The 15407-nt window shown below is 43.0% G+C and overlaps 1 protein-coding gene across 4 annotated transcripts in view; it reads right to left on the bottom strand.

Annotated features, from left to right (window-relative positions):
- dmd (dystrophin) overlaps positions 1-15407 on the bottom strand; it is a 509910-nt gene that overhangs the window by 17555 nt on the left and 476948 nt on the right. For 3 of the 4 annotated variants that reach the window (XM_060898614.1, XM_060898612.1, XM_060898613.1), the window contains 2 exons: positions 12923-13043; positions 879-971 (listed from right to left, as the gene is read on the bottom strand). In XM_060898614.1, coding sequence (XP_060754597.1) covers positions 879-971; positions 12923-13043 — 214 coding nt within the window. The remainder of the gene's footprint in view (positions 1-878; positions 972-12922; positions 13044-15407) is intronic. The other variant, XM_060898611.1, reaches the window with a different exon arrangement.

Raw genomic sequence — 15407 nt, 5'->3', positions numbered from 1 at the left:
GGGTGAAGGGCTCAAAAGTATATTTGGGTCTATGTAAGCTTTACCCTCATTCAGAGCTCGTCAATATTTATTTCTTCCCCATGTCAATGGTCTTTTTGGAACCGATCCTACATTTACCATCACAATGTAGAAATGAGACCAAATCCACTTTTCAAACAGACAAAAGTTGCACTGAACAAGAAAATTATGCATTTTTTTTTTTTTTTTGCCGTGGTAACTGAAGGTGAGTTTGCTCTCTTTTCCAATTTTTTTTTTTTTTTTAGAAAAATCACCATCTAGTATTTTTGTTAAATAAATACACTACCATTCAAAAGTTTGGGGTCACTTTGAAACGTCCTTATTTTTGAAAGAAAAGCACTGTTCTTTTCAATGAAGATCACTTTAAACTAATCAGAAATCCACTCTATACATTGCTAATGTGGTAAATGACTATTCTAGCTGCAAATGTGTGGTTTTTGGTGCAATATCTCCATAGGTGTATAGAGGCCCATTTCCAGCAACTCTCACTCCAGTGTTCTAATGGTACAATGTGTTTGCTCATTGCCTCAGAAGGCTAATGGATGATTAGAAAACCCTTGTACAATCATGTTAGCACAGCTGAAAACAGTTGAGCTCTTTAGAGAAGCTATAAAACTGACCTTCCTTTGAGCAGATTGAGTTTCTGGAGCATCACATTTGTGGGGTCGATTAAATGCTCAAAATGGCCAGAAAAATGTCTCGACTATATTTTCTATTCATTTTACAACTTATGGTGGGAAATAAAAGTGTGACTTTTCATGGAAAACACAAAATTGTCTGGGTGACCCCAAACTTTCGAACGGTAGTGTGCATAAATAAATAAATAATAAATAAATAAGAGAGATCTCACAAAGCTTTACCTTTGTGATGAGGAAAAGATTTATTTAGTTGCTCAGTTACTTCCATTAGCCCACTGCCTGGATCCTGGAAGGCACTGGACAATTCATCACCACCTGACGTGCACAACATACAGAACCCAGGTCACCAGAGTTAGTGAAGATGTTTAAATGCAAAAAAAAACCAAACAAACAAAGTATCAGATCCAAAAATCACCGGACGTAGTCAAGGTCAAAAGACACGTGTGAGGTCAGGCGATGCGCAAACAGGGTGCCAGAGGCAAAAATCACAAAACGAGAAACTGACCAGAGTCAAAAACAGAAATCATAATCAAAAGGCTTGGTACATCAGGTGGAATAACAAAGCTGAGCAAACATTTCACAGTCGGTGTGTTTGGAGTGTAGTTGGCACAGTGGTGACTGAGTCCAGGTGTGAGAGATCAGGTGACTGTGAACGTGACATTGAACACAGTGTGTGGTCCAGGAAAACCATGTTCGCTGTTTGTGGTGCAGTCTAGGATATGGAGTCTGACGCCGACTCTGGTGTAGACATGACACCTGGAAATACACGTTTCTTTATTGAACGTTGGCAAAATGTTCAACCAGTTACACCTGCCAATATTAGTAACGGTGATACGCGACTTATTAAAGCAAGCAGTCTAAAACTGGTACTGGCATCATTTGGGATGAGAAATGTTGAAATCACACGTCACGCATTCTTTGATGGATGCGTACTCAAAAGTTCTGACTGCAAAGTTGAATTCTGGGCAAAATTTTCTAATGCTGTTGGAGTTTCGAGATGTTTCACTGCTGCACACACCGTGTATCCTATGTGTAAATGTTTTACGGAGATGAAAAGCGTCCTGCATTTTACGATTCCGGAGATTGCCGAAGCAAATGAGAAACAATATCACGTGACCACTGTGGGGCGTGTTTGACCTACTTTTAACCAAAACAAGTCGCCGTGGGCAAACATGGCAGACTCGGCTCTCCCGTCAGCTAAAAGCCAGCGGAAAAGGAAAGCAAAGCCTGCATAGTGAGTGCAAGTGTAAGACCGAGCAAGGTTAGATGGTGGGTCATTTATCTGAACAGATAACTAAATCATTCTAGCTAGCGCTTAGCTATCTTAGCCTTAGAATGCATGGGCTCGACTCTACGGTAGCGAGTATGGAGTTATACACCTAATGTTTTGATCTTGCAGAGAAAGAAATGAGAACACAAAAGCAGTAACTGAGAAAAGATCTATTCGCCAATGTCAATCACAAATTACATCCCTGCGACTCAAAACCCTCTGAGGTCGACGCAGACTCATGATGTTTTCCGTGCGTCGCCATCTTGGTGTGACGCAGTTCCATAGTTATGCTAATTAGTCAAAGCTCCTTGCATTCGGCCATTTCTGTAGGACCATACTGTTTACCTCAAGAGGTAGGAAATTCAGTCCCGAAATGGAGAAAAGCGACCCTCGGCACATCAAAATGATCACGTCTCGTCCGCATGATATTGTTCTTGCATTTTCATAGGAAAATGCCATGCACAATACTAGAGACCTGTGCAGGTCTGAGCTCAGCCTTTTTCTAGTTGGGAGATAGAAGCTATGGTACGTCATGAGCTTGGGTATATAATTATGTTCTCTGAACACATTTATTTGAATTAAAGCCCGCGCCAGGATTCGAGCTGACATTGCAAAATCGGTTCCTTTCCTGGACAGCGCTCTAGACTGCCCGGCCATGGAAGACCACATCGCCAACTGAGGTTATGTAATGTGGCGCTTACATAGTCCGTGTGTAAAAAACAAACAAACAAATAAATAAATAAAACCGATTAATGTAAATAAATAACTATTTTAGAATATAACTGGGCGGCACGGTGGTGTAGTGGTTAGCGCTGTCGCCTCACAGCAAGAAGGTCCTGGGTTCGAGCCCCGTGGCCGGCGAGGGCCTTTCTGTGCGGAGTTTGCATGTTCTCTCCGTGTCCGCGTGGGTTTCCTCCGGGTGCTCCGGTTTCCCCCACAGTCCAAAGACATGCAGGTTAGGTTAACTGGTGACTCTAAATTGACCGTAGGTGTGAATGTGAGTGTGAATGGTTGTCTGTGTCTATGTGTCAGCCCTGTGATGACCTGGCGACTTGTCCAGGGTGTACCCCGCCTTTCGCCCGTAGTCAGCTGGGATAGGCTCCAGCTTGCCTGCAACCCTGTAGAAGGATAAAGCGGCTAGAGATAATGAGATGAATGAATGAGATAAACAGAATTGTTTATTGGATGTGGATCAGACAGTTTTTTTTTTTTAGGTTAGCCTTGAAAGCTGTGACTATTAATTGAAATAAGAATTCTGGAATATAAACACTAGTAGGCCATAATTTTGAGAAATACAAACGTCTACAGAGTACTAAGAGGGGATTAGAAATAATCTTTTATTACTTTATTTTGCTAGAGAATGGTAGATGTGAATGACGTTCCTGACTGGGATGCATTCATCCTTCATACTAATTAAATACTCATTTGTATAATTGGGTTTTGCTAAATTTTCAAACTTTGTATTCAGTATCCAACCATCTATGTGCCTGCCAACTTCCATGTAAATATCTTGAAAAATAGAAAAGTTATTAAGAAAAAAAGCATCTGATCTCATTGGTTAAAGGTCCCATGGCATGAAATTTTCACTTTGAGGTTTTTTAACGTTAAAATGAGTTCCTCTGACCTTCTTAAGTCACCCCAGTGGCTAGAAACTTCATAATGTGTAAACCAAACTATGCCCAACATTTGAGAATGGCGCGTCAAAACGGCGCGTTGATAAACTCTTCCCTTTACTACGTCAGCAAGGGAGATGATCCCCACGCCCCCCCTCTGGATTCCCACCCACTGTATGGATTGCCCACCCAGCTCAAAAGTTGCCACCAAACATGGAAGTTGTGCTGTACATGGATGTGACAACACAGAAAGGAGTCTGTTTTTACTGCTGACGGGAGAGCCCCTGAAGACGCAGTGGCTTAATTTTATTTACTCCAATAATACGCCGTCGAGTCTACCTAAGACGGTGTATGTTTGTCGGAAGCATTTTCCTGATGAATGTTTCCACAACTTGGGACAGTACAGGGCAGGTTTTGCACATCAACCGTCACTGAAGCCTGGGTCCGTACCAAGCATCCCTGCCGCATCAGCCACAAACACCGAACAAGTAAGTGTATAACTGTTAAGTCGTTTTGCCGTGTTTTAAAATCGGTGCCACGTTAGCCTTGCAATGGCTACATTAGCTGTGCAGCTAACCGCTTCCTGCAGTTAGCCAGGTACTCTGTGCTACAAAACCAAAAAGCATGCAGCATGCTCTGTTATAATAACCAATCAAAACAGTTTTTACAAAGACACCCACATTCTTTTTTTTAAGTCACTCGTTCATTTTATTTGTTTGTTTGTTCAGTAAAAACCCAAACATTTGTTGAATTTATTTTATTTCCTCGCGTCGCACCTTAATGACGTCAGCGCGCGGTATTTTTCCCTTCGCGGTTTGTTCCTTCTCTCTCGCCATAGTAAGACACCCACATCCGCTTGTTCTGACCCACTGGAGGTAGCGTCACAGTGCTGTTAGCCAATCAGAGGTAACACGTTTACATGTCATGAATATTAATGATAAGACCCGCCCCCACCCTCTACCCTTCCCCGCCTCCTGCTTCTCATTAGCAAAACGACGCACTGGGAAAAGCGCTGAAATGGGGCTTTCTCCCAGGAGGCTATATTTACGTGCCGAGGGTTCATTTCGAGAAAGGCTGCGGATATAACATCCGGAAACCTCCACGAGCCCGTTTAAAGCATCAACAAACCACCATGCCATGGGTCCTTTAATGAGGCCCATTCTGGACCGTGTGATCTTAATACAGAATATTACGGCAGTTTTCTAAAAATTAAGCCTTTTTTTTCCCAATCTTTGATTTGTAATATCTCAAGAACGGATAAACATTTTAATTCTGTAAAAAGTGTGTTGTTCTGCATTCAATTCTGAAATCAATAAGAGCAGTTTCAAGCGATTTTGACTGAATTTTCACCTAATACGCCTATTTACAGATTTCTTCATTAATGTGTGCAGAAGAGAAACTGTCAGGATGAAAACTAAACTAAAGTCAGGCACGACTACCTTGTAGATCATCTCCCACTCCACAAATCAGTTGACCAGTAGAAGCGTACGGTGAACGACACCCTCCCCCTAGAAATGTGTCAAAAGTGAGAACAAAAAAAAACAAAAAAGGACTGCAGAAGCAATAAGTTTCCACTGTGTGATGGTCCATCCCAGATGCATCCTTTCCTGGATACTGATTTTGTCCCAAATCATGAATCCAATCACCTGCTGACATCACCTGTTTCAAGCATCATTATTAGAGATGCACCGATACCACATTTGTGAAAACCGATACGAGTATGAGTACTATCATTTCAGTACTTGCCGATACCGAGTACTACCGATACCGATACTGTTGATGTTATTAAAATATAGGCTACCTACATATCTATAATCTAACACCCGCGGGCCGCCGCAATGCTCGCAACCACCCACTACAACTCTGCGCACTGACATTCAGTACCCAGCAGAGGGAGACAACTAGTCATGAACGAGTGTATAGAGAAGAAGACTCAGCCGTTACAACCAAACGCAACATCGCGTCCCGTGCTCGTGGAGCTCCATACCTGTAGATAGGACGTCAATTTCCTTGGTCTTAGCGTTGCCCTCAACTGAAACAAGTTGGAAAACTCAATCAGCCATTTCTTAAAGCTCTCTCTCTCACTCTTAAACTCTCCCGGTTGGACTTGTACTTAAAAACTCTGCCGGTTGGATTCATCTCATCTCATCTCATCTCATTATCTGTAGCCGCTTTATCCTTCTACAGGGTCGCAGGCAAGCTGGAGCCTATCCCAGCTGACTACAGGCGAAAGGCGGGGTACACCCTGGACAAGTCGCCAGGTCATCACAGGGCTGACACATAGACAACCATTCACACTCACATTCACACCTACGCTCAATTTAGAGTCACCAGTTAACCTAACCTGCATGTCTTTGGACTGTGGGGGAAACCAGAGCACCCGGAGGAAACCCACGCGGACATGGGGAGAACATGCAAACTCCACACAGAAAGGCCCTCGCCGGCCACGGGGCTCGAACCCGGACCTTCTTGCTGTGAGGCGACAGCGCTAACCACTACACCACCGTGCCGCCCCCGGTTGGATTCACCTATACAAAAATCCGATTTTCATTTGTTTGTTAGTGAGTAGCCTGTCCTACAAAACCCTTACCTAGGCGAATAGCCAACATTAAAAAAGGACAACGTTGGGGATCTTGGCGTAGGCCTATCTGCGTATGGCAGCGAAAGGGAGTGGAGTGTGGAGAGATGTTTAAAATGACAGTGTTGGGGAAAGATGTTGTGACGGCACTGTTTCATGACTACGCAAACACATCTTCGTCATGGAAAAATGGGTTGTTGTCGAACAATTTTTTTTGTCTTCTGACGAAATTAGCCTACGCTCAATGCTTGAGATTTACAATTTTTTTCCTGGGAGAGGCTTTTTTTCCTCGAACGGACGCTGGCAAAAGGCGCTTCACGGAACACTATCGGCGCATGGTATAGCCTATCATATTATGCTCAAGCCTGAGCTCAACAATGCTTCAGTTTTTTTTTCTCTCTCGAATGGAACAAAAAGCGCTGCGGGGAACATTGGTATCGGCGCATGGGATCGGCACTGGTATCGGTTCATGGGATCGGCAACTGTTTGACAAGTACGAGTATGAGTATATTAGTGGAGTATCGGGGCCGATGCCAGTATCGGTATCGGTGCATGCTTAATCATTATTTAATTGTTTTACCTCATTACTCGCCCTAAATTGCCCCGTCCCAACATTTTTTGGAATGTGTTGCAGGCGTGAAATGCAGGAATGGATGTATATTAACAAACGAAATGAAGTTGACCAGACGAAACACGAAACATCTTGGGTTCGTACCGTACTGTCTGAAATAAAATACAATTCAAGGTAAATTTAGAAAATCACTGCTTTCTTTTTGTATCTGTGCATTTTCCAGACCATCTCAACTTTTTTCTAATTCGTGCTGGGAGTTTGCAAATACAGGTTTTGCATATCATGCAAATCATCATAAATATAAGTGGGTGTGTGGGCAAAAAACTTTTTTCTTTTAAATATCAGCAGCAACAAAATAAGAAACAAAGACATTTCTTTCTGCACCTGATTTTTACAAGAAACATGCTCGTTTGTGGGCACAAACACAAACCGTGCACCCCGGTGGTCAATTTGAGTGAGAGATCAGATAGTAGTGGGTTCCTACGCAAACCCATTCAAGTCGTGATGATAACTGACAAATGCTTGCTGAAACCTGATTGGCCGAGGGCAGCCATGATTTTTAAAAATAATTAGATCATTAAAATTCCACTAACATCGATGCACTGTACCAAATTTCAGCTTGATCAGACTTACAGTTCTTGACAAACAATCATCTGACCTTAGCTCCACCCCCTGCATATGACCATGCTCCAAATCGTGCACGTGACCTCAGAATTGTGTCCTTCACAGGCCTTTCAAGTTTTGTTCAAATCCACAGAATTCTCCGCCTCATTAGAGTTTATTTACTTGCGGTGGGCATATTGTTTAGAAATGTCAACATGTTTTTGATAATTATTTAGTTCCACAGGGTTTGCATGTTCTCCGCGTGTCCGTATGGGGTTTCCTCCAGGTGCCACCAGGAGGTTTCCTCCCACAGCCCAAAGACATGCTGCTAGGTTAACTGGCTACTCTAAATTTCCCATAGGTGTGAACGTGTGTGTGAATGGTTGTTTGTCTGGCAAAGCCGCGACATGCTTAGCAAGCCGGTGGTGGATGAAGCGTGCTCAAGATAGACGCAGCCAGCTGACCTACAGGCGTCAGGGTGAGTGAGTGAGTGAGTGAGATTTAGTTCCACAGTCAAGTTTTGCATATTATGCAATTAGCAAAAAATATATGGCCATGGTAGGTTAGAGAAGCAGCCTTGGGCCACAAGGGTCACTGGTTTGATTCCCGGAACCGGCAGGAAAAATGTGAAGGGAGTTGAGTGAATGAACACTCATGATCATGGCTGAAGTGTCCCTGAGCAAGGCACCTAAACCTCAACTACTCCCCGGGTGCTGTAGCATAGCTGCCCACTGCTCTGGGCATGTGTGTGTGCTCAATGCTCACTTCTGTATGCATATGTGTTCACTGCTTCAGATGGGTTAAATGCAAAGGAGGAATTTTGCAACTTTTAATGAACGTTGGAAAACAAAGCTCAGCAAAAATAAAAGATGGACTGTGGCAAGAGCTATGCAAACTCAAGCTGCTATGCGAACCAGGTCCCAGGACCGAGGATGCCACGGATGCCTGATGCCACTGGATGGTATAGTGGGCGCTAAAACTGGTGTGCAAGGTTTAAAAACGTGGCAAGGTAGCATGCATCCATGCTAGGCTAAAGGCTAACCCCAGCTGCACCGTCCACTCTCCTGTTCAACGTTTGCCTCGTCAATAATAAACTGAACTTAACTGTGAGCATGAACTCAGAGACTGCTCCGTTTCAGTCCTCATGGAACCATAGCTCAATGCCCGTGTTCTGAATGCCCCTATTGTGCTAAGAGGACTAAGGGTCTCTGCATGCTCTTGCGACAAGGCATTCGCAGATAGCTTTTCGCAGACAGTTGTAATTTATCGTTGAGCGGGGAGTAATAGGCGTGCGCGATGTTATTCACCGCCACAACGCAAGGGGGCGCGAAGTCGCGAAATCGCTAGGAGTAGTTGGTGGGTGTGGTTAGTGGAGTGTTTATCCTCCGGTTGCTTATAATGACTAGAACTGGAGTCGTATAGATGTACGTACTTCCTCACTTCCTCGATCAACCGCTCTTCGTGCTGCTCCATCTTCGCTCGTGTTTTTAAAAATGGCGGTAGTGAAAACAAACCAAACCAGGAAAGTAGGGAAGCGGAAGTGCGTGTACAGCAAATGTAGAGTGGACCAATCAGAGCCCTCTTGTCTGCGACGCTGTCTGCGAGGCTTCTGCGGTGGTCACAATTTTTGGGAGGTGCGCGCAGAGCGTCTGCGAAGGGGGGGGGCTTCGCAGACGCCATCTGCGACGCCATCTGCGAGGACTGCGTTGTCAGCATAAATTGGCCTTAACTACATACTGCATGGACAGGATAACTGCACTCTTTGCTAAGACTCATGGTGGTGGTTTGTGTGTTTACACCAACAACAAATGGTGCAGGAATGCTACAGTGGTATTGAACTAATATCCATTGCTGGTGGAGTTCATGACTGATGTTCCGGCCATACTACTTCCCAAAAGACTATCACCATGCTCACTGTTGTGATGTACAGTCCCACTAGGGGCAACACAAGGGAAAGGCTAAATGAACACTACAGGGCTGTCAATAACCTACAGCCAGCACACCGTGACAGATTCTTCATTGTCGCCATGGACTTGAACCTGAAATTAGTGCTGCCAAAATACTACCAGCATGTTGACTGCACAACCCATAGAACAAATATTCTAGGCCTAGTTTACATCAACAAACCGCGAGCTGGCCTAGTGGTTAGCGCGTCCGCCTCTTGATCGGAAGATCGTGAGTTCTACTCACGGTCAGGTCATACCAAAGACCATTATAAAAATGGTACCTACTGCCATCTGGCACGTTTGGTAAGGGAAGTCTGCGGTTACCAGAGGACTAGCCCCCCACTGTAACCCTAGCTGTATAAGGCAAGAGGCCGAGGGCTATGGAAACGGAGATCGGTGCCGCACCCATGCACCTCAAAGAATGGGTTAGTACTGGGATAGGAGACTGCCTGGGAAGACCAGATCCTGGCATGGAAGGGATTTTGACTTTACATCAACATTCACAGTACTCACACGGCCACACCCTGTCCCCACTTCGGCTGCTCAAACCATATCTCTGTTCTGCTAATCCCAGTATACAGATTCCTCCTTATACGTGCCAAACCGGTTCTAAAATAAGTGAGAAAGTGGTCTGAGGGAGCCATCTCAACACTTTAGGACTGTTTTCAACACAGACTGGAACATACTCATAGACGCTGCTACATACAACCACACTACAAATTTAAAGAAATACACAGCATCAGGGACTGGTTACATTAGCCAGTGAATAGGTGATGTGACTCCCTTCAAGAACATCAACACACATTCAAACCAGAAACCGCAGATGACTGCAGAAATGCACTTGCAGGTTCAAACCTGTTCCGGTATGATAATGCCCCTGTGCACAAAGTGAGCTCCGTAAAGACATGGTTTGCCAAGGTTAGGGTTGGAAGAACTCCAGTAACCTGCACACAAACCTGATGTCAAATCCGCTGAACACCTTGGGGATGAACTGGAATGCCAAATGCATGCCAGGCCTCCTCACCCAACCTCAGTAATTCTCTTGTGGCTGAAAGTTCAAGTCAGCCACAGCCACATTCCAAAACCTAGTGAAAAACCTTCCTGAAAAAATCGCAGAGTGATTGCACAGCCTAACCCCCAAAGGCCCCCCCCTCACTCTGCATATACAGTTGTGCTTGAAAGTTTGTGAACCCTATAGAATTTTCTATATTTCTGCATAAAAATGACCTAAAACATCATCAGATTTTCACACAAGTACTAAAAGTAGATAAAGGGAACCCAGTTAAACAAATGAGACAAAAATATTATACTTGGTCATTTATTTATTGAGGAAAATGATCCAATATTACATATCTGTGAGTGGCAAAAGTATGTGAACCTTTGCTTTCAGTATCTGGTGTGACCCCCTTGTGCAGCAATAACTGCAACTAAACGTTTGCGGTAACTGTTGATCAGTCCTGCACACCGGCTTGGAGGAATTTTAGCCCATTCCTCCGTACAGAACAGCTTCAACTCTGGGATGTTGGTGGGTTTCCTCACATGAACTGCTCGCTTCAGGTCCTTCCACAACATTTCCATTGGATTAAGGTCAGGACTTTGACTTGGCCATTCCAAAACATTAACTTTATTCTTCTTTAACCATTCTTTGGTAGAACGACTTGTGTGCTTAGGGTCGTTGTCTTGCTGCATGACCCACCTTCTCTTGAGATTCAGTTCATGGACAGATGTCCTGACATTTTCCTTTAGAATTCGCTGGTATAATTCAGAATTCATTGTTCCATCAGTGATGGCAAGCCGTCCTGGCCCAGATGCAGCAAAACAGGCCCAAACCATGATACTACCACCACCATGTTTCACAGATGGGATAAGGTTCTTATGCTGGAATGCAGTGATTTCCTTTCTCCAAACATAACGCTTCTCATTTAAACCGAAAAGTTCTATTTTGGTCTCATCCGTCCACAAAACATTTTTCCAATAGCCTTTTGGCTTGTCCACATGATCTTTAGCAAACTGCAGACGAGACCAGTGGCTTTCTCCTTGCAACCCTGACATGCACACCATTGTTGTTCAGTGTTCTCCTGATGGTGGACTCATGAACATTAACATTAGCCAATGTGAGAGAGGCCTTCAGTTGCTTAGAAGTTACCCTGGGGTCCTTTGTGACCTCGCCGACTATTACACGCCTTGCTCTTGGAGTGATCTTTGTTGGTCGACCACTCCTGGGGAGGGTAACAGTGGTCTTGAATTTCCTCCATTTCTACACAATCTGTCTGACTGTGGATTGGTGGAGTCCAAACTCTTCAGACATGGTTTTGTCACCTTTTCCAGCCTGATGAGCATCAACAACACTTTTTCTGAGGTCCTCAGAAATCTCCTTTGTTCGTGCCGTGATACACTTCCACAAACATGTGTTGTGAAGCTCAGACTTTGATAGATCCCTGTTCTTTAAATAAAACAGGGTGCCCACTCACACCTGATTGCCATCCCATTGACTGAAAACACCCAACTCTAATTTCACCTTCAAATTAACTGCTAATCCTAGAGGTTCACATACTTTTGCCACTCACAGATATGTAACATTGGATCATTTTCCTCAATAAATAAATGACCAAGTATAATATTTTTGTCTCATTTGTTTAACTGGGTTCTCTTTATGGGCAATTCCATGTAAATGTCAACCTCACCATGCAAAAATAAAGCAACATGTAATACATCAAAACCACTCCCAGAGATATCACCTAGGCCTGTATTTTACAGATGTGAATAAGTTGAACCAATTTGTAACCAACCTAATATGTCACTGTCAGTCTTTCTTTCTTATAATGTAAACCCCAAGCTAAAATCAACTTTGATCATGTACAATTCTATATTATTGCCACAAGCCACAGAAATGTATGCTAAAATCCACAAAACAGCAAAACAATAGCCATCCTAAATATTATTTAAGAACTTTGATAGTTTTAGCTGATATTTAGAGAGTTTTTCAAAGGGTTATGGTGGTTAAATTGCTGATTTTCTAAACATACGCCATGTCTATTTCAGACGCGTCACATCCATAACGCTGACTTTTCTTTCCGAAACTCTGCATGAAATACAAAATATTTTAAACAAAGATTTTTTAATATTCACCTTGGACCCCTCTATCAAACGGATATCTCCATTTCGACATTAGGTTTACAATTTCACAGAGTTTGATAAAAATGTACAGTCACCCAAGAAAAGTGATACTCTTTCTGTCACATCCATAACGCATCTTTTATTGGCATTTTCTGGCATGCCCTAGATGTACTATGGGAATTGTTCTTGTTCTATCACTTCTCCAGTATGGTACAGCCTTAAAATATGCAACACCTGTTTAAATACTGGGAGACAATAAAACATGCACTGGGTCATTTGTTGCCATTTTGAGTTCAAGTGTCACGTCCATAACGCTGGAATTGCTCTTATCTACTTTTAGGACTTGTGTGAAAATCTGATCATGTTTTAGGTCATATTTATGCAGAAATATAGAAAATTCTAAAGGGTTCATAAACTTTCAAGCACCACTGTATAAAGTACTTTAAAAAAGTGATAGTTTACATACATAATAATTTGCTTATGTAATAGCAGAGTGAAATTAAATCTTATTTAATTAGACGATCCAGAAGCTACTTAATTTCAAAGTTAAATTTTTAGGGAGATTTACCCATAGTCTCTGTGGTTTGGCTTGTGGCCACATGCAGTGAGGCCAGGCTGGTGTCAGATCTCTGGGAGGCAGTAGAGGGAGATGACAGGGCAGTGCCATTCACCTTGGACTCAGCCTGTGGCTAGGACATAAGTAAAGAAGGAACCAGACTCATTAACCAAGGAGATGGGTGTTTAGCAATGTTTAGTATATACACTCACTGATCACTTTAGTAGGAAGACCTGTACGTACACCTGCACATTCATGCAATTACCCAAATCAGCCAATCTTACTGCAGAAGTGCAATGCATAAAATCATGCAGGAGCCAGGTGAAGAGCTTTTCCGTTGAAGATCTTGGTAACTCTGACCGTGGTATGGATGTTGGTACCAGATGGTTTGGTACGTGTATTACAGAAACTGGAATTTTCATGCACAACGGTCTCTAGAGTTTACACAGTTTACTGGGAACACAATCACCAGGCATAGGTTCATCTAACCTTTCTGGAATGGAATGACTTGACTTCTGGAGAGCCCGTGTTATGCCCACTACAGCCTCAGATTCCTGTTCTTGGCTGATGGGAGTAGAACCTGATGTGGTTGTAGCCCATCCACCCCATGGTTCGAAGTGTTGTATGCATAATATATAGGCACTTTTTAATGCATTATAGATTTTTATTACCTTGCCCGCTACGGAGTAAGTGGGGCGAGGTTTTGTTTTTGGTCAGGTTTCTTTGTTTTTTTGTCAACGATATTACGGGGTCAATCTTCATGAAACTTTCAGGATAGATGGGCATTGGTCTCAAATAGAACCTCCAACATTTTGAGGGTAATCCGGTCAAGGTCACCAAAAAGATCAAAATCGTTTTTGTTGTGGCTACCGCCAAATATAGAGTCGCTAGCTACGACGTCATCGTGCTGTAAGAATGCAAAAGTGTAACGATTGTGCACTGCGCATGCGCATACACATGTTCCAATTAAAATGGCCGGTGAGTGTATACAATTCGGTTCACCATTCGAAATAAATGGACTAGACTAAAGAAATCGCTTTCAGACATGTTTTTGCTTATTACAGAGGGAAACTGCGTTCCACTGAGCTCTAGCGCCGGGCCATTTCCAGGAAATAAGAGTTCTGGTCATGGCGACAGCGTGTGTATGTCAGCCTCGGTTCGGAGGTTTCAGTTTAGAAAACTGTAAGAGGTAAGAATAGAATAATATAAAGCACAGACACTTGGTATATTTTACTTCTGTGATTTTTAAATTGCTCATTTTTGGATTACGCTTCATTTTTGTGTCTACTGCCTCATAGAGTAAATATATATGTGACAGTGGTGCTTGAAAGTTTGTGAACCCTTTAGAATTTTCTATATTTCTGCATAAATATGACCTAAAACATCATCAGATTTTCACACAAGGCCTAAAAGTAGATAAAGAGAACCCAGTTAAACACATGAGACAAAAATATTATACTTGGTCATTTATTTATTGAGGAAAATGATCCAATATTACATATCTGTGAGTGGCAAAAGTATGTGAACCTCTAGGATTAGCAGTTAATTTGAAGGTGAAATTAGAGTCAGGAGTTTTCAATTAATGGGATGACAATCAGGTGTGAGTGGGCACCCTGTTTTATTTAAAGAACAGGGATCTATCAAAGTCTGATCTTCACAACACATGTTTGTGGAAGTGTATCATGGCACGAACAAAGGAGATTTCTGAGGACTTCAGAAAAAGCGTTGTTGATGCTCATCAGGCTGGAAAAGGTCACAAAGCCATCTCTAAAGAGTTTGGACTCCACCAATCCACAGTCAGACAGATTGTTTACAAATGGAGGAAATTCAAGACCATTGTTACCCTCCCCAGGAGTGGTCGACCAACAAAGATCACTCCAAGAACAAGGCATGTAATAGTCGGCGAGGTCACAAAGGACCCCAGGGTAACTTCTAAGCAACTGAAGGCCTCTCTCACGTTGGCTAATGTTAATGTTCATGAGTCCACCATCAGGAGAACACTGAACAACAATGGTGTGCATGGCAGGGTTGCAAGGAGAAAAGCCACTGCTCTCCAAAAAGAACATTGCTGCTCGTCTGCAGTTTGCTAAAGATCACGTGAATAAGCCAGAAGGCTATTGGAAAAATGTTCTGTGGACAGATGAAACCAAAATAGAACTTTTTGGTTTAAATGAGAAGCGTTATGTTTGGAGAAAGGAAAACACTGCATTCCAGCATAAGAACCTTATCCCATCTGTGAAACATGGTGGTGGTAGTATCATGGTTTGGGCCTGTTTTGCTGTATCTGGGCCAGGACGGCTTGCCATCATTGATGGAACAATGAATTCTGAATTCTACCAGCGAATTCTAAAGGAAAATGTCAGGACATCTGTCCATGAACTGATTCTCAAGAGAAGGTGGGTCATGCAGCAAGACGACGACCCTAAGCACACAAGTCGTTCTACCAAAGAATGGTTAAAGAAGAATAAAGTTAATGTTTTGGAATAGCCAAGTCAAT

This window comes from Neoarius graeffei, chromosome 18, assembly GCF_027579695.1.
Source record: "Neoarius graeffei isolate fNeoGra1 chromosome 18, fNeoGra1.pri, whole genome shotgun sequence".
Classification (NCBI taxonomy): domain Eukaryota; kingdom Metazoa; phylum Chordata; class Actinopteri; order Siluriformes; family Ariidae; genus Neoarius; species Neoarius graeffei.
Note: the sequence above shows the minus strand (reverse complement) of the source record. Positions and strands in the feature narration are given on the sequence as shown.